Source organism: Enhydra lutris, unplaced genomic scaffold (genome assembly GCF_002288905.1).
Source record: "Enhydra lutris kenyoni isolate GAN:26980312 unplaced genomic scaffold, ASM228890v2 scaffoldscaffold40, whole genome shotgun sequence".
In the NCBI taxonomy this organism is placed as follows: Eukaryota; Metazoa; Chordata; class Mammalia; order Carnivora; family Mustelidae; genus Enhydra; species Enhydra lutris.
In genome coordinates this window covers 7,405,648-7,431,249 of record NW_019154124.1, presented here as the reverse complement: position 1 = coordinate 7,431,249, position 25,602 = coordinate 7,405,648, and the positions used below count along the sequence as shown (strand labels likewise).

At 37.1% G+C, this 25,602-nt stretch overlaps 1 protein-coding gene across 1 annotated transcript in view; it reads left to right on the top strand.

Moving 5' to 3' along the window:
- The window catches only part of LOC111155266 (membrane associated guanylate kinase, WW and PDZ domain containing 2), a 1,380,110-nt gene that overhangs the window by 1,124,328 nt on the left and 230,180 nt on the right, over positions 1–25,602 (top strand). The window contains 1 exon segment of the mRNA XM_022515392.1: positions 13,355–13,993. Within this exon segment, the coding sequence (XP_022371100.1) occupies positions 13,355–13,993 (639 nt within the window).

The following is a 25,602-nucleotide window of genomic DNA, read 5'->3' as shown; positions in this document are numbered from 1 at the left end:
TAGGGCCTTGGTCTCTATGGTCATGACTCCAAAATTTGTATCTCTAGCCCCTCACCTCTGGGTTTGCAAGTGCCCCTCTCCACTAGAGTTTACCAAATCATTACCTACCTTCTCTCCTGCAATGAATTTTTTTTTTTTTAGATTTTTTTTATTTATTTATTTGACAGAGAGAGATCACAAGCAGGCAGAGAGGCAGGCAGAGAGAGAGGAGGAAGCAGGCTCCCTGCTGAGCAGAGAGCCCGATGCGGGGCTCGATCCCAGGACCCTGAGATCATGACCTGAGCCGAAGGCAGCGGCTTAACCCACTGAGCCACCCAGGCACCCCTCCTGCAATGAATTTTTACTCACACCAATGATATGATCATTCTCACAGATAACAAAGTTAGTATTTTAAGTATTTCTCTAGTTTGTTAGGTATTGAAAATAAAGATGTATATTTTGTATACACAGGATATACAAGATATGTTATAACTACAATTATCTTTTATACATACTGAGTCAATCAACCATAGTTAGTAAAGTTACTGTTAAAAAATGGCGTTAGTGCATCTTTTCTGACTTAAAAAATTAGTAAAGAATCTATGAGAATATTTTGGCCAAACAAAGAAAAATATTTAATTAAGTGAAATAAGTGCTGAAGTTTATTTTAGTATTTGCTTTGCATTTATTAAAAATAACAAAATTCTGCCTCTTAGCTTTAATCTTTCTTCACAAAGCAGGTAAATGTCTTGTCAGATTTAACATGATAACTGTATATTTAGTAGGTGAATAAACTTAACCTATAATCAAACCCACAGGGAAAAATAAAACTAAGACAAAAATTAGATAAAGACAGTTCATAGCAGAAAATCTGTGATTGAGTTCCAATTTCGTATCCTTTCAGAGCTGTCTGAATTTTAATTAATATTTTTTCCAATATCCTGACTCAAGTATTTTAGGCTAAAGGAATTATTGAAAGATTGACTAGCAGATTTTTGATGTAGTAATAAATATTTATGATCGCCTGACTATATTTTTATATTATTCATTGACTAAATTCTTAGATCTCTTGCTTCCATGGACCAGTAATTATGGATATCAAGTGTGACTTTATGCTTTCTCCATGTCAGTTTCCTGAGTAGAAGTCAAAATGGAAATGGTTTACAATTACATGCCTTCAACAATCATTGATTATTGTTTATGTAGAAAAATTAGCATGTCTGTGTAATTAAAATAGAAAATAAAATGTACCCAAAAAAGGCAGCAACAACTAAATATGCTTTCTATGTTCTAGATGTCAGCTAATGAGCTAATTGCCCCACCCATACTTGGGCCCGTTCAAATTATCCATCCTGATTTCAGTTAATTGGGATACATAGTCTTGTTCCTACTAGTTCTGTCTTTTGGGATTTATGAAAGCCAGATTTCCAAAGCTTAAACATCTCGTAAAATACCTTAAACTATTTTTGTTCTTTTTTTCCTGTATTTATGAGATATTTATGACCTCCAAGTTATATCCCCCAATGGTCCTCTTTTGTTGCTTGTTATTCTGTGTTTTGTTCTGATTTACTTCCTTTACACTTGGGCAGCTGACTAGCCCATTCAAATATAGATAATTCTATATTTGGGTGATTTCTTCATGTGGGCTACAAGTTGTACATAAAAACTAGACTAATGTGTCATCATAAAATATCATGTATGTTTGCATTATGCCAAAATAGCTATTCAGTGCAGGCAGTCAAAATGTGAAATTAGGTAAACAAAATTCCAAATGATTAACTTGTAGTTAAGAAATGCTGGGGCTCCTGGGTGGGTCAGTCGGTTGAACATCTCTGACTTTTGATTTCAGCTCAGCTCAGGATCTCTGGCTCCTGGGATCTAGCCCCCAGGGCAAGTGCTCAGCTGCAGGGGGAATCTGCTTGTCTTCCTCTCCCTTTGCCCCTCCCCCAGCACACACTCATGCAGGCATGCGCTCAATCTCTCTCTCCAAAATAAATAAAACAAATCTTAGGAAAAAAAAAAAAAAGAAGTGCCAAATAAATAGATCAAATGAATCTTGAAATTTGATAAATTTATATAACCAAGCATGCATATAGCACACAGGCTTGAAGGTAACCCCAAACCTGGAGATTGACACAGCTCTGCTACTTTGCAAATATGGTACTTAGTGTCTTTAAGCTATGACCACTTCTACAAAATGGGGATAGAATATTCTCCATCAGGTTATCTCAAAGATTAAATTAGATTAAATCTCTAATGGGCTTCACAGAGTTTTGGGCACAAAATTTTACTATTCTTAGCACATAAACAGTAGCTATTATTATTAGTGAATTTGGTCATTGCTCTGTGACCTCCCAAACTGTATTTTTTCAGTAGAAAGGATTCAATGGACTGTTTTTGTATTATTCAAACCAAAAAAAAAAAAATCAAGAGGCTCTGCAAAACTTTTACTTTTCATTTGATTAATCTGGGACTGTGTGGTTATGATTCTTGCATTTTACTCTGACTTGCAAAAACTTGAAATAACATAAAGTGCTAACACTATAATTATAAAATTATTACTAGATTTGAGTTTAGAAAGCAAGAAATCTTCGTTGTTTCTGACTGTATTTGACTGGAACATAAAATATATTGTAACCTTGAGTGAGCAAAATAACATAGAAACCTGAATCTATTCATGTAGATATATGTTCAGTGGTGGTGGTAGAAGGAGGGACAATTTAAAATCTTTGAGGAAAGGTCCTACTCTTGATTTCCACTCAGGTCATGATCTCAGCGGCTTGAGATCAAGCCCAGGATTAAGACCCAGTCAGGTTCCACACTCCGAAGGGAGGCTGCTTCTCTCCTTCTCCCTCTACCTTTGCCCCCCTCCCCCACCCATCATGCGCCCTCGGGAGAACACTCATTCTCTCTCTCTTTCTCAAAAATAAATAATTAAATCTTTTTAAAAAAATACAATAAAATCTTTGAGGACGATTCTCTGCTAACTTATTCCAAACAATTTCAGTATGGTATAATAATTGTAACATTGGGAACAGCAGGGGATTATATTGTTTTTCTCTGTGCCATTTGTCTGTTGTATCTGAGAATAGAATAATCTCCCATTATCTGCAGGGCAATTGCTGCATATTTTCCTGAAACTCCTGGACTAGTGACATTGTTCATCCCTGAAAGAGTCTGGGTACAGCGTCTGGCACAGGGAGGGTCATGGGGAGGTTCACACCCAGTGGAGGAAGTCTTAGATGTCTGATATTAGAAGATACCATATTGATTTCCCCTTCTCTCCACATAAATCAAAGAGATAGTAACCATCTTTCTCTGGATGCCAAATGTTTAGTGCAGCCAAGACAAAATTTTCTCCTCCCCTTTGCCATGTGTTTGAGGGATTTTTAATTGGCAATCTTTGGTGTATATGGCCCCACGAGCAGACTGACTTGATACTTGTATAAAATATTGCTCTTTCAGAAACTGAAATTGGAAATAAAAGCGTCCAAGTTTGAATGATCAAAGTCTGTCAGTGAAGACTCACATCTGCCAAGTCTGTTTTCCTCTTAACAAGTTAGAAGGGCTCTCTCATCAAGCCTTGGACCCGTGTGTATGCAGCATACACTCGCATTTTTAGCATGGCGCATTCGTTCTCTCTGCCAGCCATTTTATGAAACTCGGCGGCTTAATGCTACAGCAGTTCAGACGTCCATATGGGAGAAATATTCTGGCAGCCCTCATTTCAGCAAAGCAGCAGGGGCTCTGCAGTTTTTCACACGAGGGGAGTAAAGGAGGAGATCAACAGCCTCTAATGTTCCAGTACCAGTTAGGGATTGTTGATTGGCTCCCAGCGAAAGCACCAGCCAGAGCACGTTCCAGAAATACCATACAGGGTGATAAAGATCTAGGGGTGAGAGCTTCCTTGGCCGAACAGCCCCCCAAAATAGACATCCCCCACCTTCAGTCTGGATGCCGGAGGCAGCACCCAGCTCACCCTGGAGCAGATATTCTTTTTTTATGTTTTGTTTTTTTTTTTCCAAGCACAATTCAAGGGAACAACGTCGCAGAGTGTTATCTGGCATCTTGAAATAGGTTATTTCCCCCTCTTCTACTGTCAATTTCACAGTATCAAAAACTAAATTCTACTTTCCTTTGACTAAAAAACACTGCTTCTACCTTCTTAAAAGCATGTATGGGTCCATCGGTCAGGTCACAAACCTTTGAAACCATTTGGCAGAAGGCAGCAGTCTGCGATGAGATGGATATCCCAGGCCTTTCCGTCTCTTCTTGTTACTCATTTTTCTTGCTCAGTCAGAATGGCTGGCTGTCCACAGCTGTGGGTTGAGTAAACTGTTGGAAAGCATGTCCACGCACATTCCTGGCTCCCCCGAGCCAGCTGTCCTCCATCATTTCAGGGGAGGTTTTATAACCTTTTGATACTGTGTTGGAGTAAGTTCAGAAGATAGGGATGCTCCTGCCGCGTTGGCCCCAAGGAGCTATTTATGTTAAAAAAAAAAAAAAAAAAAAAGACTCATGCTCGTTCAGGAATACCCTTAACGCTATTTGAAAGTAAGCATGCAAGTTGCTTACTGTCCATATGAAATGACTCTTCCCTACAAGGTACTTCTGTGTTTGAATTTTCAGAGGGGGTTTGTGTGTGGTTGAGCGTGATTGTGCAATGCTTTTGCCCTCGTGTGTTTCTCTAACACACGGGAGAGGACGAGGACTCACTCCATTTTTATCTTGCTTTCATAAACTTTCATTTTGTCAAGGTTTTAAAGTATATTTTTTAATTCTTTTGTTTTGATTTTCTTTCCGTGAAATCATAAGCTCTCTTTAGATGCAAGAACCCATTTTCATTTTATAGGATCCCTCTGACAACATATTTGTCTTTTCTCTGTTTAAAATTCATTATATTGTTTTAGAGAAATGACAGGTTCACTGACCATTTCATGTTACTGAGTTAAAGTGAGCAAGCTATTTAGGAAGCCTCTGCTCTTTGAAGCTTTGCAAAAAATGGTATTTTATGCTTTCTTTTTGTGTCTTTACTTATAGCTTTAATCTGAATTGTTGTTTCATCTTTGCCCAATCAGCAAATAATCAATGCCTTTAAATTTTCTTTTCTTTCTCCTTTCCAACAAAGTAAAATGCAAGTATTTAAATTTATCTTACCACACAATGCCAAACACAAAGGAAATGTAAATAGATCACTGGACTAATTCGCATCTGCCAGTGAATAATTGTTGAATGTGTGCTGATTAGGCACAATTTTTTTTTTTAACCAAGCTTTTAATTAGGCATCTGCACCGGGTCACAGAAATGAAATTATAAAATGTGATTAAGAAGTCTTTCATTCTTTTGGGAAATAAGGGGCTATGCCAACATCTTGGTATCCTTTTACCCACAGTTAGGGTGTTGTAATCACTGGCTGCTTTTGTAGAAGATCAAGGAACCCTGGGGCAGGCCCCCAGAAGCTTGTCACTTACCTGTTTAATGGCACCACAGAAGTTTCCCAGTTGCCTCATAGGAGAGCTTTCCACATTCCCACAAGATGTAGGTACTCTTAAAGCTGCACCTTCCGCATGATGTTTTTCTGGCTTTTCCGTTTTACATGAACAGTAACTAGATCAATGAAAGTGAAATTGCTTGCCCAAGATCACACAGCTATTGAAATAATTTATGCCTGTGCTGATGTTGCGGGATGGTTCCTGAGTTGGGTGGGTGGCGGTGCCCTGTCAGCTCTGTCTCAGCCTTCTCAAAGCCTTCTTCCAAGCAGCCTATTTTGGGGGGCTGCAGGAATTTCACTGAGTTATTGGTGGATTCCCCTGTTTGCAATATTGGCTTTACCGCTTTCCTCCATTAACTTAACTAATCAAAATAATGTTGCAGTTCATCTCTCTGTTTTCATATTAAGGAGTTAATATTTTTGTCCAGCATTCATCCTGATAGGATCTTAGGTGCACAAAAGAGTCCTCGAGTCAACATATGTCCTGGACTGTTGTAAATTCTTAACATTTCTGTGGCAGTCTGGAGTTCGATTTTTAAATCTCACCTAATTATCAGAGTGACTTCAGAGAAGTTATGTAACTTCTAGGCTCGGTTTTCCTATGTATAAAGTATAGGTAACAATGCCTATTTGATATAGATAGGTAAGATGGGGTTTGTAAATGCCAGATAAATATTATGTGTATTAAAATTTCTAAGTCACTATGATCACAGATATTTGTGGTGCTGTTGGTGTGGGTAAGTGGATTGACGAGCTAAGCTGTCAGGAAGACTAGCACACAGGGAAAAGTAATTAATAGTCAACAATAGGAAGTGGCCAGAAAGAAGGTCAGAAAGGTGAGACCAGCCTCCAAGGGTAACTAGGCATTTGTTAGAGGGGACAAGCCTGGGGAGAAGCAGGAGGTTGCAAAGAACAGAGCACATACAGGGGCATGGCTGTGAGCTTGGGCAACTGAGGCACAGACTAGTTTGGAAAGAGGCAGGAGTTAATGAAAATATGGACCAAGAGCCTTATATGCTGTGCTAGACTATTTGGACTCTATTCTCTTTCTATGAACAGGCACCGAAGGATGTTAAGTAGGAAAAATAACTCAGGAAATATAGAAGATGAGTTGCCAGGGAAGCAGGTAGAAGGCAGGGCCAGTGCTTTGCAGCCAGTGACACTCTTGTCTTTGACCTGCACAATACTCACACTCTCTTAGTTCCTCATGTCTTTGACCTGCACAATACTCACACTCTCTTAGTTCCTGAGCCAATACTGACCAGAGGAGGGGTTTTATTAAGAATCCCATGTACCCCTAGAGGTCTGTATGGAGTAGGATTAGGGAACTCCATAACCCCACAGGCTCACTGTATCATGTCATATACTAAGCTTCCCTTTCCTCCTTCCCTTGTCTTTTCTGCCATGACATCAGGAAGGCCAGCTAAAAAAAAGTGTTGCAGAAGTTCCTACAATAGATGGTAAAGTCCTGACCTCAGGTGGTGGAATTAGGAAAAGAAAGGAAGGGACCCCTTGCAGACATAGCTAAGAGGTAGATCCAGAGCCTTTGTCAGAATTTCAGGGTGAAAAAAACTACCTTAGAGATCATCTGGTTCAGTCTTCTCTTTTTATGGCACTGTGCCTGAGTCACAGTAGTAGTTGAGTATAGTAAATATTTGTTGAATAAATTAATGAATAAATGAGGGATAAGACCCAGAGATGTGTTGACAGCACTGATTATTAACATACCTAGCATAAGGACATAAATCTCTTGACACCTAAGTCAGTGCTCTCTCCATAGGCCACATTTGGTTTTAGAATGTTAAAAAAAATAATAATAAAACATTATCAGAACCTTCTTTTAGTTCTATGGCTCAATTCACTTCATTTTCATTCACAATGTGACTTAAAAGGTAGCATATCAGAATTAATAAACTAAGGCTCTTCTGATGAAGGCATTTTGTCCTACCTCTTATACCTTCATAATCTGAGTATTTATTTTTGGCATTTCTGCATAGGCATTCCACAATGTCGCAAAGTGAGAAAGGTCTGGAGAGAAATACTCAAGGTTCTTTGTGCGTCTGGTACAGCGCGATGCTTCCCTTTGGAGAATAAACTATATTAAGGGCAGTTATTTTCAATTTAATTGAAGTCTTGAGTAGCACATCCTCACAACTATATGTCAAAATTTATTATGTTTGGGGAGACTGTAGAATAGAATGAGAATGAATATTCAGTATTATAATAAAATTTCCTATTACGATAAGATTTATATGATTATTATTATTATAAAAAACACAAATATAAGATTCAGAAAAGAATGACAGGTCAGTCAAATCTTATTGGCTAGAGACAAACGTCAAAAAATAATAATTTTTCAATGTAGAGTGCATGTAATTGGTGGGATGGGAGTAGTGGGTGAGATTTTTTTTTTTTCTAGCAAAAAAATGTAGATGACTTGGCAAAATCACAATTCTGAAACAATAAAGGCAGCAAGGTCAGCTATGTAATCTATTCCAGTTTTCCTCTGATTAAATCTTTCTGTCCTTTATTCAATACAAATATATTCTAAATACCTGAAGAGTTCCAAACATAGTAATATTACTCTATTTATTTTGTGGGAGGTAACTTGGAATAGGTAGAAAACTCCCACAAAGGAATAAAGTCAGAGATGAATTTGTACTGACAAACATGAGACTATAGCAATCGGAGCAGGAATAATAGAAGATATCTTTGAAAAAAATGAAGGAAAGGATGAATCATTTGGGATGGAATTACACCCAGAAAGGAAGTGCTCCTGAGGGGAGAGGAGTAGCAGAATTCAAGTAAAAGGCAAGGAGCAGGTTGTAAATTGTGAGCAGTTAAGAAACAGGCGTCACAAGAATGGGAACTTACTGGGTGGTGAAGACAAAAATAAGTTGGAAAGCCTGCTGGTAAAGAGCGTTAACCAGCACATCTAAAGGTTGAGTAGTTTGAGCTTAATGGAGGAGGCTACGGGATGAAAATGGAATGTGAAGGAAGCAATTCTAGTCTCGTCCAAGATGGTGGCTAATGAAGGTAGACAGCAGGTGGTAAGTGAGAGAGGCTAAAAAGGAAGCCTCTGCACACCACCATGACTCAACAAATGTGGGAGCAGAAGAAAGAAGTATAAAAATAACTGCACTTGAAGCAATGCTTTATGAAAAGTGCCCTGCTTTATCCAAAATAATGAAGTACCCAAGAGGTATCTGGTAGTGTATTTTGATTCCCATGAGTAAGAGAGAGACCAGTTATCTTGGCACGGGCTTTCCTACAGGCCAGCAGTTTTCAACTTCTGCTTCATCAGCCTGACTCTCCTTCACTGTCACTTTGAAATCTCTTCATTGGGAATCGGGTCCTTATGAGACCATCTCTACTGGAATCCCAAGCTCATCAGTCACTCTAAATCTGACCCAGAGGCCCAAGGTCAGAAGTCCCAAAACATCTGGCCCCAATAGGGCCTGAAGTGAATGGCCACACAGGAAACAGTGTAAACTTGCAGGCAAGATGGCAATGAAAATGTGTGCTTGGCTTCCGAAAGAAATGCACCATTTTATTTTTATGGAGAGCCCTTCCTTGGTAAAATTGAAAGTGTTTTCACAAGCATGATCTCATTCTCACAGTAGCCGTGTGAAAGAGGAAATGGAGGAGACATTTTAATTCCCATTTTATAAAAGAATAAATTAAGAGGGGGAGAGATCAAGTGACTCTTTTCCCAATTCTCCCTCTTAAATAGGCCAACGGGGCTTGAGCTAGAGCCAGTTTTCCTAATGACCTCTCTCTCTCTCTCTCTCTCTCTCTCTCTCTCTCCCTGTGTGTGTGTGTATTCTGAAGCCCAGTCTATCCTAAGACTTGGCATGGCACCATCAGATGGCATGTACCAGGTGGTTCATATTTTTATTTCACAACATATAAGTGACATTCATACAGCACAGTCTATAAATATCCTATCCAATTAGTACTATCTGAACAGGCAAATGTTTGCTTACAAACCCATCTACAATTGTGGAATGATACAATGTCTAGGCATCTATACACATTTTTTTAAGTGAGCCATTGAACACTGTCAAGTTGTTAGTTATAATCCTGTGATAACTGACCACGGATCTTTCACATTCAGAAAGCTTCTGCACAGCTCCATAAAGATACCGCTTTATCACTGCTTGCTTGATGACTTGAAAAATTGCTCTGAATGGAAAATATCCATAAATTTTAAAAGGCAGTCTTACCAAGAACCATAAATAGTTCTCATTCTGTTTCTAAATAGCAAGATCACATTAAAACTCAAAAATAGATAACATTAATCACTATAATTCAAATAACTACTCTCTAGACCTGGCAGGGAACCTTGAGAGCTTAGTTCTTTTTTCCTATGAATTTCTGGCATAGCATGCTTGGGGGGTGGGGAGTTTGTTAACAGTATTTAAAGTTAGGGAAAGCCTTAGTGGAAAGTGGCATTTGTTGCCTTCCTGTCTTTTATCTGCCCACTCAGAAACCCATACTCAGCCTTGATTATGACTGTGGTGGGAATAACTTGGTGGGACTGTGCTGATTTTTATAGAAGGATATAACCAAGGACAGATAATAATTACTGAAATAGCAGTCATCCTTTGCCTAACAATTTGCAGCTTACAAACCTTGTCACCTGCACAATCTCATTTGTTTTTTCCCATAGAACAATATGTTGCTATTATTATTGTTCCTCATTATTGTGAAGAATGTGAGTCACAGAGGATTTAAGTTAGTTTTGAAAGTCACACAGCTAGGAAGTGATGGAGCTGGAAATTGGACCAAAGTTTTCTGACGCCCTATCCCATCTAATGTCAGCTGTACCATGTGACCTCCCAAACCTACCAAAAATGTTGGGTCAAGAATGGAGGTGGGCAGAAAAGTAGTCAATCTGTTTAAAAAAAAAATTTTTTTAAGGACTAGCCAAGTAGGTAAAAATGAGGAAATGAGATATACTAAAGAGGAAACCCAAATGGCCAATAAACATATGAAAAGATGCTCACCCTCAGTAGCGATCAGGGAAATGCAAATTAAAACCGTGATCACACCCATTAGAGCAATGAAAATTAAGTCTGAGAATGCCAAGTATTGTATCAGATAGGGAGCAATGAAAATTCTGATATACCAGAAATGGGAGTGTAAATCAATTTGACCTATTTTGCTAGCCATTTGCCATGATAGAACGAAGTTGAAGAAGCACATGGTCTTGGCCCAGCAATACAACTCCAAGGTCCAAACCTCAGAAAAACTCCACCGCAAGTGCACAAGGGCAATGGAAGTAGATTATTAGCAGAATTATCTTTAGTAGCCAAAAATTCACAAGAACCCAATCATCTATTAACATAAGAATGGACAAATATTAATAAAATAGTGATGTAGCCATCCAAAAATAATCTGTTGCAATGAAAATTAATGAACTAGAGGTAAAAATAGATAAGTATCACAAATACATTTGGAAGGAAATTACAGAAGATTAATATATATACCATTTACAATGATTTTTAAAATGTGCAAAGCCATCTTTGGGGGATATTATTATTTAGGGATTAAGTATTGCTTAGGGACATTATTTGCAGGTATGTAGATTGTCATAAAAACAAAGTGCATGTGAATAATGCAGGACAGTGATTATGACTGGACAGGGCAATAGGTGGGAGAGAGGTGCTAGCCGGGACCACAGCTCGTATGTTCAGTGTTCTCATCGTTGAGTTGGACGGTGGTACACGGTATTTATTATTCTCTCAACCTTGGAATGTGTAAAATAGATGATCCTAACTTTAAAAGTATAAGAGGCAGGAAGAAAAGAAAAAAGTGTGTCTGGATCAGCTACTTCAACAGACCCGTTGAAAATGATGCCAGAGAGTCCCCGTTTGCCATGGTCTGATGACAATCACAGCACCAGAGAAAGGATGCTCATCCCAATTCAACCCTCGTCCTGCTCCAAAATCCACCATTACACCAACACCCTTTCTGATATACATAATTGAAGTGTGAAGTTCCGTCTAACCAATCACGGAGTCTGTGACATTTTCTAGAATCACACTTAAGCTGGATCCCAGAAAATGTTTGTTTGACTTTTCTGTCTTTATATCTTTAGCACTTTCAAGCAGAACTCTAGCATTTGGGAGGAGTGAATGTTAGTTAACTGAGTCTATGTTGTTGAAAGTATTTTACTCAAGAATGTTTTATTCATAGAATTATTTATTTTAGAATGCATAGAGTGGGGCGCCTGGGTGGCTCAGTGGGTTAAGCCGCTGCCTTCGGCTCAGGTCATGATCTCAGGGTCCTGGGATCGAGTCCCGCATCGGGCTCTCTGCTCAGCAGGGAGCCTGTTTCCCTCTCTCTCTCTGCCTGCCTCTCTGTCTACTCGTGATCTCTCTCTGTCAAATAAATAAAATAAAAAATCTTTAAAAAAAAAAAAAAAAAAAAAAGAATGCATAGAGTGAAGTAATCATTTCATATCAGACACCTAAGAAAAGCTAGAAAACTAACTCTGAAAGTTCAACTCTGTTTTTACATTTTTGATGTTTGCAATTCTGATGGGCAGGGATGTCTCAGAATGAAATCCCTAGCCATTTACACTACCCACTTCAGAATTACTCCAATAAATTAACGTCTGTTGAGTTACTCATTTGACAGTCTGTGAAAACATGTCTTTTATATCCCTCATATAATACTCAGCGTAGTCAGTCACAATCTCAATTTGCAAGTTCAACTCTCAAATATTATGGTTTGTGAGAATAAAAATATCCACTCATAATAGAACAGTTCTCTATAAATAAAACTGTTATTCATACATAATTGAAATTTTTAAACAATTATCTCAAGCGTGTTCTTTCTGTATCTTAAGGAGGAAATATTGTTTTTCAGAGTTTTTATTTTATAATGAATAATTAATATTCAGGGTATTTTTAACATCCTAAAGTTACCTTCTATCCAGTGGACTTCTGTAACTCTACGAAAATTCATTGGGGAGAGAGGACAAATGCCTTTTTCAAGAAGATCTACAGAAATATTAATTAATCTAAGATCAGAAGATGAGTTTATGGCAGCCTCTTGTTTGAAAGCCAGGGCCCCAAATCCCCTCTATCCTGATTTAGCAATAGTAATATTAGTAGTGGTCCACATTTACTGGGCACTCACCATGTGTAAGACACAATACCAAACACTTTCCCTGCATTATCTTATTTAATCCTCACAACAACTTTACAAATGAGGAACGGTGGCTCAAAGCAGGCATGTCACTTGCCCCAATCACAGATCTGCTAATTAGTAGAGCCAGGATATGGACCTGGGTCCCTGATCCCAGAACTAGTGCTCTTGACCTTTACTTGTGCATACATGGAGCCTTTGTAAACACACCTTACCATAGATGGAGAAAATAAATGGTCAACATGTTTCCTCTTCCATGAAAAAAAAAAAAAAATAGCAGTTGACTCGTCAAATTAGACCAAGAAAACCGTATACCGGGCTTCTACATACAAAACTTATGACCACCACTTCTCAATAGTTTGAGAATTCCATTAACTGAATTGCACTGAAGATGGAAATGAAGATGAAAAAGAAGCATAGAATGTGTGCTTCCTCGAGGTCCAAATTCTTCCAAACTTTTCTTTCTGAACACAAAGCTGTTTCTGAACTCCAAGAATAAACACATAGCATTTTTTTTTCATCATTTGATTATCGTGTTTGTTGGCAGACCTGTTGGTAACCTTGAATCACCTACAGTGAATTTAAATATTATTCTAATTGATTTCCTTCCTGCTTACCGAGAAACAGAGTGCCTCTTTTACTAGTCTCATAAATAATTCCATTTCTCTATGTCAACTTTAATTGAACTTACCTCACGTTGTCAATCTCTTTCTTTTTTCCTTGCAGGTGATGTCATTGTCTATATTAATGAAGTTTGTGTCCTTGGACATACTCATGCAGATGTAGTCAAACTTTTCCAGTCTGTTCCTATTGGTCAGAGTGTCAACCTGGTATTGTGTCGTGGCTACCCTTTGCCCTTTGATCCTGAAGATCCTGCTAACAGCATGGTGCCACCCCTTGCAATAATGGAGAGGCCACCTCCGGTGATGGTCAATGGAAGACATAACTATGAAACATACTTGGAATACATTTCTCGGACCTCACAGTCGGTTCCAGATATAACAGATCGGCCACCTCATTCTTTGCACTCAATGCCAGCTGATGGTCAACTAGATGGCACGTATCCACCACCCGTCCATGACGACAATGTGTCTATGGCTTCATCTGGGGCCACCCAAGCTGAACTTATGACCTTAACCATTGTGAAAGGGGCCCAGGGCTTTGGCTTCACTATTGCCGACAGTCCTACAGGACAACGGGTGAAACAAATACTTGACATTCAGGGATGCCCTGGCCTGTGTGAAGGCGACCTCATTGTTGAGATCAACCAGCAGAATGTACAGAACCTGAGCCATACAGAAGTAGTGGATATACTTAAGGACTGTCCTGTTGGAAGTGAGACTTCTTTGATTATCCATCGAGGAGGTAAGATAAACACTACTCACTAATAAAATATGCATGTAAAATAGTAAGATGTTACAATACTATCATAAAAAAGGAATTTCCCCTGAGTTGAATGAAATCATACTTTAAAAAATCAAAGTCAAAGAATAGGAGAGAAAAACAAGAGTCCAGAAGCAGTGGTTTGGTTTTTTGTTTTTTGTTTTTAAATTTTGAGAATGTATATTTTCTTCCTATTTTATATTAAACACGGTAAAAGTAGTGCTTTCTGTCTTACAAATGTATCTTAGTATGAAGTTGGAGGGTAAAGCCTAATCCGCAAATATATTTGGTTTATATTCCAAAAGTTCATTATATATTGCTTATAGAGATCCCAAACTGGTTTCCCATTGACTTAATCAAGAACTCTAGATTCTTCCAATCTAGTCAATGCTCTGTATTGTGCTTAGGATTCTAGTTAGCAAGTGGAAGCTGGTTCAACCCCTGCCAAGTTCAAATGTGGTTTTATAATCCCCATAAGGACCTTTGGGAACTGGTTGCCATAGAAAAATCTTTTCAGAGTCATGAATTGGGATGCTTAGGACACTTTTCCACTAGGAAGGTTCTCCTCCAGCAATAATTTCTCGTGGTGCCTTCCATGACCTGGGAAGGAAGTTATGGAACCCAGTTAGGGCTGAAGTTCTAAGCTGGGTGTTCTAGCTGAACTATAGAAATCGGAGCAGTGAGGAGGGTGGGAGGAACTCTGAGTCCTGGGGGTTTCCTCCCTTCTACCTTCTGGGGAAGGAAATGGGGCTAAGTGGAAGCCCTCCTTCATTCCTCTGCTACTTTGCTCTTAACTGTCAGTGACACTAGGGAGAGAAATGAGGGGAGGGCCACAGACAGGAAGGATACTTGAAAAGAGTATAAAAGAAAAGGCTCAGGCTAACTCCTGGTTTTCTGCTTCCCAGTTCTGGGACTTGGGACACTTAAAGTCCAGGAGCCTCAGAAGCCTTGTCTGTTATATTGGGATGATAATACTCCTTAACCTGGTAGTCGTGTTCTTTATATCGAATGACCCACAGTAGGTGTTCATGAAATGTGTGTTGAGCATAAAGGGGCCCTGAAGCTCTAGCAAGGGTGGGGCACAGGTAGCAGCACTTTGAGGAACTCAGGCGTGAAGAACACACATGTGGCCAACCTATGTGATTGTCCATTCAGAGCACTAAAAACAGCATGAAAACCCTGTCAGTTTGAAATGCAAAGGAAAGCTGTCAGAGCTTGAAAGAAGCACCTTTTATGATTTATTTGGCCCTCACTGCAGGTGTTTCCACTTCAAGGAAGTATTTACATTATTGATTCCTTGTGTGAAAGTGGACGACAAATACTAGGCATTTTTTGAGCAACACTGCACAAAGTATTATGTCCCTATATTAAAAAGGAAAATTATGATAGCAGAAGTCTTAAATTTGACCTTCTTAAGGCGTTACAGAATAGCACTCGAATCTTTATAATTAAATATTGACAGTGTATTTTAATTTCTCCCATTGCTTGTGTAAGATTAAAACAAATATTCTTAATTAAAGAAAAACAAATATTCTTAATCTTCGTAGCATGCAGCTGAAAAGCAAATCTTTGTAACAGATTCTTGATATTAAAAGGTATACTGAAAATCACTGTATAGTATAGCCATTCTATGAGTCATAGAAGCAAATTTGGATACATATCCTACCTATATAATGACTTCTTTTTAAAGGCATGGCATAGCAGGAAAAAGTACTTTGAAATCATTTATATATATATATAAATGCCCACTATCAGATAGACAACCCTATACTTGCTCTTTTTTTCCCTCTAGTTTTCCCACCACTCCTTTAATCCTCTGGGATGTCACCTTTTATTTGCATTTTGCTTGTGTTTGGGGTTAGGAATTGGTTTTTATTTTGTGGCTGGTGAGACCTGCAGAATGTAGTACCCTGTAATGCTTAAAGTACTTCTAGTCAAAAACCTCTCATGTTTCCCCAAATTCCCACAATTTGCACTCATCCTCTCTGAAATTATAAGGAACTAATACCATGTTTTTGTGATGAAATTTTTCACAATTATTTTGGCTATTCTAGATTCTTTCCATTTTCATATAAATTTTAGGGTCATCTTTTGCTTTCTCTTATTATAGGCTACTCATAAGTGCTCATAGCCTCATTCAGATACGTACAGACCTTCAAGAGTAGAGTCACATGCCTGGGTCCTTCTATCAGAATTGTGGTTCTTTGTTTTAATTATTTACGAGGATTTTTAGTTTTTAAAGCAATAATATACATGGTTTAATTTTTTTAGACAGTGTCTGAAGAGGTATCCAGTGAAAAATAATTCTCTTTCCTGTCCCAGACTGTCAGTGCTTTTTTCAGAAGCAGACATGTTTTTTGAATATATACTTCCAGAAATGTTGTGGTCCTAAGGAGCACATGCATGAATATAGGTAGTGTGTTTACTATAAATGATACGATATTATACACACAAATATCTAACTCTAAATATCTTGGTTATGAGGATATATTTCATTTTTAACACACACCATTGTGAAGTAACTTATATAGCATAAAATTAACCCACTTAAATTATATACATCATTAAGTTTCACTAAAATGGTATTTTTTTGTGTAACAGCCCCCGTAATCCTTAGAACATCTATCATCTCAAATTCTCTCAGCCCTGGAAAATCACTAAGATGCTTTCTGGATAGTTTTGCCTTTCTGTAATTTTTTCATAAACGGAATCATACAGGGACACCTGGGTGGCACAGTAGGTTAGGTTAAGCACCGGGCTGTTGGCTTCTGCTCAGGTAGTGATCTCATCACGGTCATGAGATCAGTGAGATCAAGCTCGCATTGGGTTCCGTGCTCAACGCAGAGTCCACTTAAGAATCTTCCTCTCCCTCTGCCCTCCCACTTGTGCGTTCTCTCTCGTTCTCTCTCTCTCTCTCTCTCTCTCTCTCGGAAATAAGTAAATAAATCTTTAACTCAATCAATCAGTGGAATCAAACAGTATATATAGTCTTTTACCTAACATAATGCTCCCGTGATTCCCCAATGCTGAAGCATGTGAGAGCAGTGTGTTTCTTCTTATCACTGAGTAGTTAGTGTTCCATTGTATGGATCTACCGCTTTTTAAAATCCATTCACAAAGGGATGGACATTAGAGTCATTTTCAGGTTTTGACATTCATAAGTAATGTTGCTGTGAACACTTAGATGTAAGTGTTTGTATGTGCATATGTTTTGTTTTTCTTGATGAGATACCTAGGAGTGATACGGCCGACTTATGTGACAAATATATATTTAAGTTGTTAAGAAATTGCCACAATGTTTTCCAAAGTAACGATACCATTTTACATTCCCCACTAGTAATGTATGAGGTTTCCAGTTTCTGCCCATTGTTGCCCTAGTCGGTAGTCTTAATTACAGTCATTCTAGTGTCTGTAGAATGATAACTTTTTTGTAATTTTAATTTACATTTCTCAATTTTTTATGTGTTTACCACATTCTCATGTGTTTATTAACATTCATATATCTTCTTTGATAGCATGACTACTCAATATTTTGCCCATCTGAATATTTATTGGGCTATTTATCTTCTTATTATGTTGTTAAAGTTCTTTATGTATTCTGATTACATGTCTTTCCTAAGATATATGGTTTGCAGATACTTTCTCCCAGTCTGTGGCTTGACTTTTCATTTTCTTAATGGTTTCTTTTGAAGCATGGAAGTTTTTAATTTTAATGAAGTCCAATTTATCAGTGTTTTCTTAATGTGGATTATTACTTTGGTATTTTATCTATGAAATCTCTGCCTGACCCGGGGTCACAAACTTTTTCCTGCTTTCTTTTAGAAGTTGTATAATTTCACCTCCTGCATTTAGATCTCTAAACCATTTTAAGGTCACGTTTGTGGATAGTGTGAGATAAGAGTTTAATGCATTTTGTTGGATATGGGTATTTAATTGTTCTAGAACTATTTGTTGAAAAAAAAAAAAACAAAACTGTCCTTTCCTCTTGGATTGCCTTGTGGCCCTTTAATATTTTATTAAACTAGCATGAATGTGAGGTTTATTTCTAGACTTTATTCTGTTCTATTGATCTGTATGTTTGTCCTTCTCATAATGCTGTACTTTATAGATTCCTTTAGCTTTTATATTAAGTCTTGAAAGTGTGACTCTTCTAACTTTTTTCTCCTTTTTCACAATAATCTTGGCTATTCTAGATTCTTTCCAGTTTCATATAAATTTGGGGATCATTCTTCTTATTTTATTTGTTTTAAATAAAAGGACTGTGGAGATTATGGTGTTGCTTAAATATGCAGAATAATTTGTGAAGAATTGCCAAGCTAACACTGAGTCTCTCAATTCATAAATATGGTATATCTCTCATTTATTTGAATCTCCTTCAATTTCTTCCAGCAATGGTTTGTAGTTTTCAATGCTCAGATCTTATACTTCTTCTGTCAAACTTATTCCTTTCTGTTTTATGATTTTTGACATTATTGGGAACAGAATTATTTTCTTAATGTCATATTCAGATTGTCATTTGTGAATACATAGAAATACATTGGGGTTTTTTTTTGTTTTGTTTTGTTTTTTTGGGATCTTGTACATTGCAACCCTGTTACGCTCACTTACTTCTGGAGGTTTTTTATAAATTTCATAAGATTGTTTACATAGGTTATTATGTTGTCTGATGGTACAGTTTTATTTCCTCCTTTCCAGTTTATATGCCTTTGATTCTTTTATCTTGCCTTATAACACTAGCTAGACTCCAATATGATGTTTCATGGAAGTGATTATGAGCAGACATCCTTGTCTCATTGTCAGTTTTGGGGGAAAGCATTAATCTTTCACCACTAAGTATGATTTTAGGTGCAGGTTTTTTATGTGCCCTTCATCAGGTTGAGAAAGTTCAGGTGTATTCTTAGTTCGTTGAGAATTTAAATAATCAACTTATTTTGGCTTTGAACAAAAGTTTGTTGGCTTTTTTTTTTTTCCTGAAACTTTTGGGGTTTTTTTTTCCGGATCATATGGGGCTTGTTTGTTTTTTTTTAACCTTTTATTAACACAGTGTTGCAAAGCCTGGGAGACTCAGTCTGCCTTTGGCTCAACTCATGTTAACAGGGTCCTGGGATGGAGTCCCACGTCGCTCGGGCTCCGGGCTCAGCAGGGAGCCTGTTTCTCCCGCTGCTTGCTGCTCCCCACCTGCTTATGCTCTCTTTCTCTCTCTTTCTGACAAATAAATAAAGTCTTTTAAAAAGTACGATGTTATACATTACATAATTTAAATTTTTTTTTTACTCCTTCTGCTGCTGTGCCCCAACTGCTTGTGCTCTCCCTCTCACTCTTTCTGACAAATAAATAAAATCTTTAAAAAAATACAATGTTATACATTACATAATTTTACAAATTTTTTACGGAAGGAGGAGCATAAGGAGAGGGAGAGAGAGAGAATCTTTCAAGCAGACTCCACGCTGATTGTGGAGCCCACACATGGCTCAATCTCATAACCCTGAGATCTAGTCTGAGCCAAAATCAAGAGTTGATGCCCAACTGGCTGAGCCACCGAGGTGCCCCTACATGATTTTTAGATGTTGAACTAATTTTTGCATTCTGATATAAGCCCATTTGTGGCTAATCCTTTTTGTATGTTGCAGACTTTCGTTTGCTTATATTTTATTAAAAATTTCTGAACCTCCTTGGGGAGAGATTTTTCTTTAGTTTTCTTGTCACATGGAGTCATTGTCTGGCTTTTGTGTCAGGGTAATCCTGGCCTCATCACATGAGTTGCAAGTGTTCCTTCTCTTTTTTCTGAAAGAGTTTGTGTGGGGCCGATATTAGTTCTTCCATAAAAGTTCAATAGAATTTACCAGTGAAGCCATCTGGGCTGGGTTTTTATTTGTAGAAAGACTTTTGTTTACTAATTAAACTTATTTTCTTGATTTAGGCCTATTCCAAAATTCCAATCTTCTTTAATCAGTTTTTGGTAATTTATTTACTTTCAGGAATTTTTACAGTTCATCTAAGTTGTCAAATTTGTTTGCATAAAGTTTTTCTTACAAAATTTCATAAAATTGCTTCCTAAGAACCGGCTTTGAGATTCATTGTTTTTCTGTTTTCTATTTCAGTGTGTTCCACTCTGATCTATTTGCTTGATGATTGATTTACTTTGCCTTGCTGTCTTCAACCTTAGATGAATGAGTCTAGTCCTCTCTTTCTAATAAAAACATTAAAGCTATAAATTTGACTGTAAGCACTTCTTTAGCTTAATTTCATAAATTTTGATAATACTGTTTTCTTTTTCATCCAGTCCAAGGTATTTTTTTAATTTCCCTTGTAATATCTTTTTTGATGCATAGGTAACTTAGAAATGTGTTATTTGGGAGCGCCTTGGTGGCTCAGTGGGTTAAAGCCTCTGCCTTCAGCTCAGGTCATGATCCCAGGGTCCCAGGATGGAGCCCTGCATTGGGCTCTCTGCTCAGCAGGGAGCCTGCTTCCTCCTCTCTCTCTGCCTGCCTCTCTGCCTACTTGCGATCTTTATCTGTCAAATAAATAAGATCTTCAAAAAAATTTTTAAAAATTTTTAAAAATTTAAAAATAAAAAAAAGAAATGTGTTATTTTTCAAACATTTAGGATTTCTCAGTTCTTTTTTGTGAATTTCTAATAATTTTTCCTCGGAGAACAATATGTTTTGTATTATTTCAGTCCTTTTCATTGTGTTGAGACTTCTTTCATGGCCTAGTTCCTTTTTTTAATGTAAAAATTTATCTTAGAGCAGTAAAATATATCTCCTTATTTTCAAGAGCGTACTTAATTGGATACCCACTAATGGATATTTTGGTTAATTTTAGTCTTTTTCTGTTATTAAAAAAAAGTCATGTGTCTTTGCACATCTATCTCTGCAGAAGAGAGTCAATCTACAGTGTAGATTTATTCTTTCTTTCAACAAATATTTCTTGAGGGTCTAATATGGTTTGGGTACCTTTTTGGCACTGGAGATAAAGCAGAAAACAAAACCAACCACATTCTTTTACTCATGGTGTTTTGTTTTGTTTTGTTTTTCTGAAGGAAAGAATGAAAGGAGGAGGAAGACAAATGAAAAATAAATGCCACATAAATATGCTTTTTGTTTACTTATTTCATATCTCCCCTCCCCTTAGAATTTTATTCTCAAATATTAATTTTATAACCAGTTACTTTACTAAGTTATCTTAATTGTTTCTCAGATATCTTTCAGTTCATTTCATGGAATTTGGAAGCATTCAATCACACGACCTACAAATAAGAATCACTTTGCCTTCTCCTTTTCTATTTGCATACCTCTGATTTGTCTTATTTAATACATTTGACTGTTACTTCATGAATACTGTTAATTAATAGTGGAAATTATGGAAATTCCTGTCTTATTCCTGGCTTAAATGAAGCTGTCTCATTTTACACAGTTAACACAATGCTGGCTTTTTATTTGAGATGAATATTTACCATGTTAAAGAAATACCCCCCATTCCCATTTCATTAACAATCTTTTATCAAAAATGGATAGTGAATTTCATCAAAAACCAGAAAAAAAAAGGCAATTACAGAGATGATCAGTATTCTCCCCTTTGATTTAACATTGTGATCAATTGAATTAAGAGATTTATTAGTATCGGGGCGCCTGGGTGGCTCAGTGGGTTAAAGCCACTGCCTTCGGCTCAGGTCATGATCTCAGGGTCATGGGATCAAGCCCCGCTCCGGCTCTCTGCTCAGCAGGATGCCTGCTTCCCTTCCTCTCTCTCTGCCTGCCTCTCTGCCTACTTGTGATCTCTGTATGTCAAATAAATAAATAAAATCTTAAAAAAAAAAAAAAGAGAGAGATTTATTAGTATCGAACTATCCTTTCATTCCTGGAGTAAACTGTATAATCTTACAATGTTCTTCTAGTTTCTATTTCTTTATATATAACTTTGTACCAACATTCATATATGAGATTTTTCTGAAGTTTTCTTTTTTGGCTTTTGTTTTGTTTTGGCTTGTTTTTTACTGTTATGGTTTGCTATCAGAGTGATGCCGGTCTCATAAAAGCAATCAATAACAGTATTTCTATCTCTGCTCTAAAACAATCTAAGTAACATTGAATTTATCTATTTTTTGAAGATACAATACACCTTTGAAATGATCAGGTTTCAGTGGGTTGACTTTTGTGTTTGGTCTGGTTTGGTGAAGGAGAATAATACCTTTTACAACTTTCTCAAATTCTTCTATAGTAATTAATCTTAGAGTTTCTATCTTGACTGGACTCAGTTTTTATCATTTATATTACCCTATAAAATTGTCTCTTTTATTCATTTTTCAAAATGTGTTTAAATAGAATTGAATTGGGTATTTTCTAATTTTGTCTATGAAGACAAATAAATACTATAAATACTAAGAGTATTTCTATTATTCTCATTTCTTATTGGTGTTATTTTTTTATGAGTTTGGCTAACATGTTTTCTATATTAATGGCTCAAGAAACGTATAGTTTATTTATAAATAATTTGTTGGCTGAGACACAACCTAGTAGGTATAAGGACTCATTATACTTTCTGCCTAAGGAGGGTGTTATTTGATGTCTGGAATAAAGCAACTCCAGAGTGATTACTGTAATCAATCCTTGTCATGTATTGCCGTCTTATTTATATGAAAATGCTCAAAGTCCCCTATTTAATTTGTGAACCTCCCATAAACTGCAGCTAATCCGTATTTGAAAAATTTCCTTTCTCCCTCTGGAAAACATGATCCCAAAGGTTTTCACTAGATCACAATATTCTCTTCATATCCTGACAATGTAATAATTAAGGAATATCAGAAACATACATCTTCTCTTTCATTTACATTCAAGCAGAGCTCAGAATATTTGAGAGACAGCATACACTATATCAGAGCTGTGTTTGAGGGCAAAGCATAAAAATTAGGAACCCAGAGAATTGTTGTCAATGTAGAGAATTCTTCCTTTAAATTTTTGAAAAAACATTACCAGACAAAAACATTCTACCACAACTTTTAAATTGCACAGAGAAACTATTAAAGCAAAACTGTAAGAAGAATTGATATCTTTAATGTTGCTAACATTTTTTCCTTTTTTTGTTTGAAATAGTTTTTTCTCTGATTTATTTATTTTTTGCTTATTTTTTTATTATGTTATGTTAGTCACCATACAATACTTCATTAGTTTTTGATATAGTGTTCCATGAGTCATTGTTTGCATATAACTATGGAAGGAGCCGGGATGCCTTTGAACATACAAATGGGTAAAGAAGATGTGGTCCGTATATGTAGTGAAATATTACTCAGCTAACATTTTTTCTAATTTTTTTTGTTTGTTTACGAAGTTTCAAATTCACATAAAGTTATGAGTATAGTATGCAGAACACCATATACCATTTACCCACATTGCTGGTAACATTTTGCCCCATTTGCTTAGTAATGTGGATGTGCGTGTGTATGTGTGTGTGTGTGTGTGTGTGTATGTGTGTTTCTGGACCACTGAAGACCAAGTTGTATAAGTCATATTCTTTTATACTAAATACTTTAATATTTATTTCACATCACTACTTCTTTGGAGAAATGTATAAGCAGCTAATTAATTAAGGTTATAAAAGATACTTTAAGGAAACACTTAAAATTTTAGAACTACCACCACCACCACAACAAAGACTTTAGAAATTACTAAAAGAGCATCAATATTCACCAGTAATAAGGATCAGATATAGGACTCTTTTTGGAAGAGTAAAAGCATGAGTTATTTGAAAAGAGTGCTATCCAGAGAGATAAAGCAAAAATCAAAGTGGATATCCCATCATCAATATCATGTAATCCAACTTTCCACGTGATGTCAGCAGAAAAGAGCATATATGACACAGCAAACCAAGTAATAAATCCACACCATAAGGTGAGAACAACCTTGGCATCCTGGCTGCTGTATTAACAAATATGTCCTGAATTTCCAAATAAAAAAATCTGCTTCTCATTCACATGATTTCCAATGCATGTTTTCCTGTATAGCAGATTTCCTAGGCAACTCTACTCCACACAGTGGTGCAGGTAACTAGGCTTCTTCTCTCTGGTGGATCTCTATGCCCTAAGGTCTTGAAGTCCCCCACTGGGTCCTCTCTAACCAGCCGGTGTACATCACTTCCTCCCATATTTCACTGACCAGAACCCACCTCATTAACCACAAAAAACTAGGAAATATGGTATCCCTGTATGCCCAGAAATAAGGGAATGGTTTGTGGTCTTGCATGTTGTAGCCGTTCTGCTTTTGATATTTCTTATATGCTGTCTGCACCTTGACCTGCATATCAGCGACATATAACTACCAATTATGTGAAAAAAATGAAATATTTTTTGTAACATGATATTGTAGTATGATTCATTGTAGGCTTTTGAGGTACACTCAAGCCAGTGGTGTATGTTTTTTAAATTCACAAATTCTTTTCACATTTTCTTTCTCAACCCAACTTTCATGGATAAAGAAACTTAGACTCAAGTTTCAGTAATTGGCCCAAGTTCAGTGCATGTGTATGTAGGCAGGGGGATGGACAATTTATGTCCTCAAATATAAGAAGTGTGAATAATTATCAGTGAAAAGGATGGAAAATGGCATGGCTCTCATGAGATGTACACCTTATAGGGAAATTGTTGCACAGATGATCCATAGGGTGAGAGAGACAGGATGCTAGGAATACTTGCGGAGTTGTTATATTAGAAATAGAACTCAAATATCTATCTTCTGACTATATTAGAATTCCCCATTATTATATTATATTAGAATTCCCCAAATGTTATGAAAAAGTTTTGATGGGTGTTGCTTGGATATGTAGGGTTTATTCACCCATGTGTTTATTTACTTCATAAGTATTTGTTGAGGACCTGCTATGTGCTCAGCACTGGTTTCTGTGCTGGAAATATGTCAGTAGTCAAAACAAAGTTCCTGCCTCAAGAAACTTACCTCCTAGGGGGAAATTAGTGATAAACAAAGAAATACGTGTTAAATAAGTATTTGTTAAATAAACAAAGAAATACATGTTAGAGATAAGAATGAAGAAAAACTAAGAAGGTAAAGGAAAGGAGCATGATGAGCAAGAGAGACCATTCTCTTTTAGAAAGAGTAATCAAGGAAAGTCATCTGTGAGGTGATTTCCGGGGAAGAGCTTTTCAAGCAGGGGGAAGGCCCTGAGGCAGGTCTGTGCCTGATATAGACAAGCAACAAGAAGGAAGCTCGTGGGGCTAACCCAGAGCAGGGAGGAGATGGAATGGCAGAGGAGGTCAGAGAGATTGTCTGCGCTATAGGGAGGCAGATTATGTAAAGTCTTGTGTGGCTGTGGGCCATGGAAAGGACTTTTAATTTTACTTTCAGGTGATATGGGAAGACTTTGGAGTTTTTGAGCAGAGGAGTGAGAAGATATGACATTTGAAAAGGCTCACTGTGGCTGCTGTGTGAAAATAGACTGTGGGTGGCCTCAGTCAGTTAAGCATCTGTCCTCAGCTCAGGTCATGATCTGGGGGTCCAGGGATCAAGTCCCACATCAGGCTCCCTCCTCAGCAGACAGTCAAATAAATAAAATCTTTAAAGAAAAGAAACTGTAGGTAGACA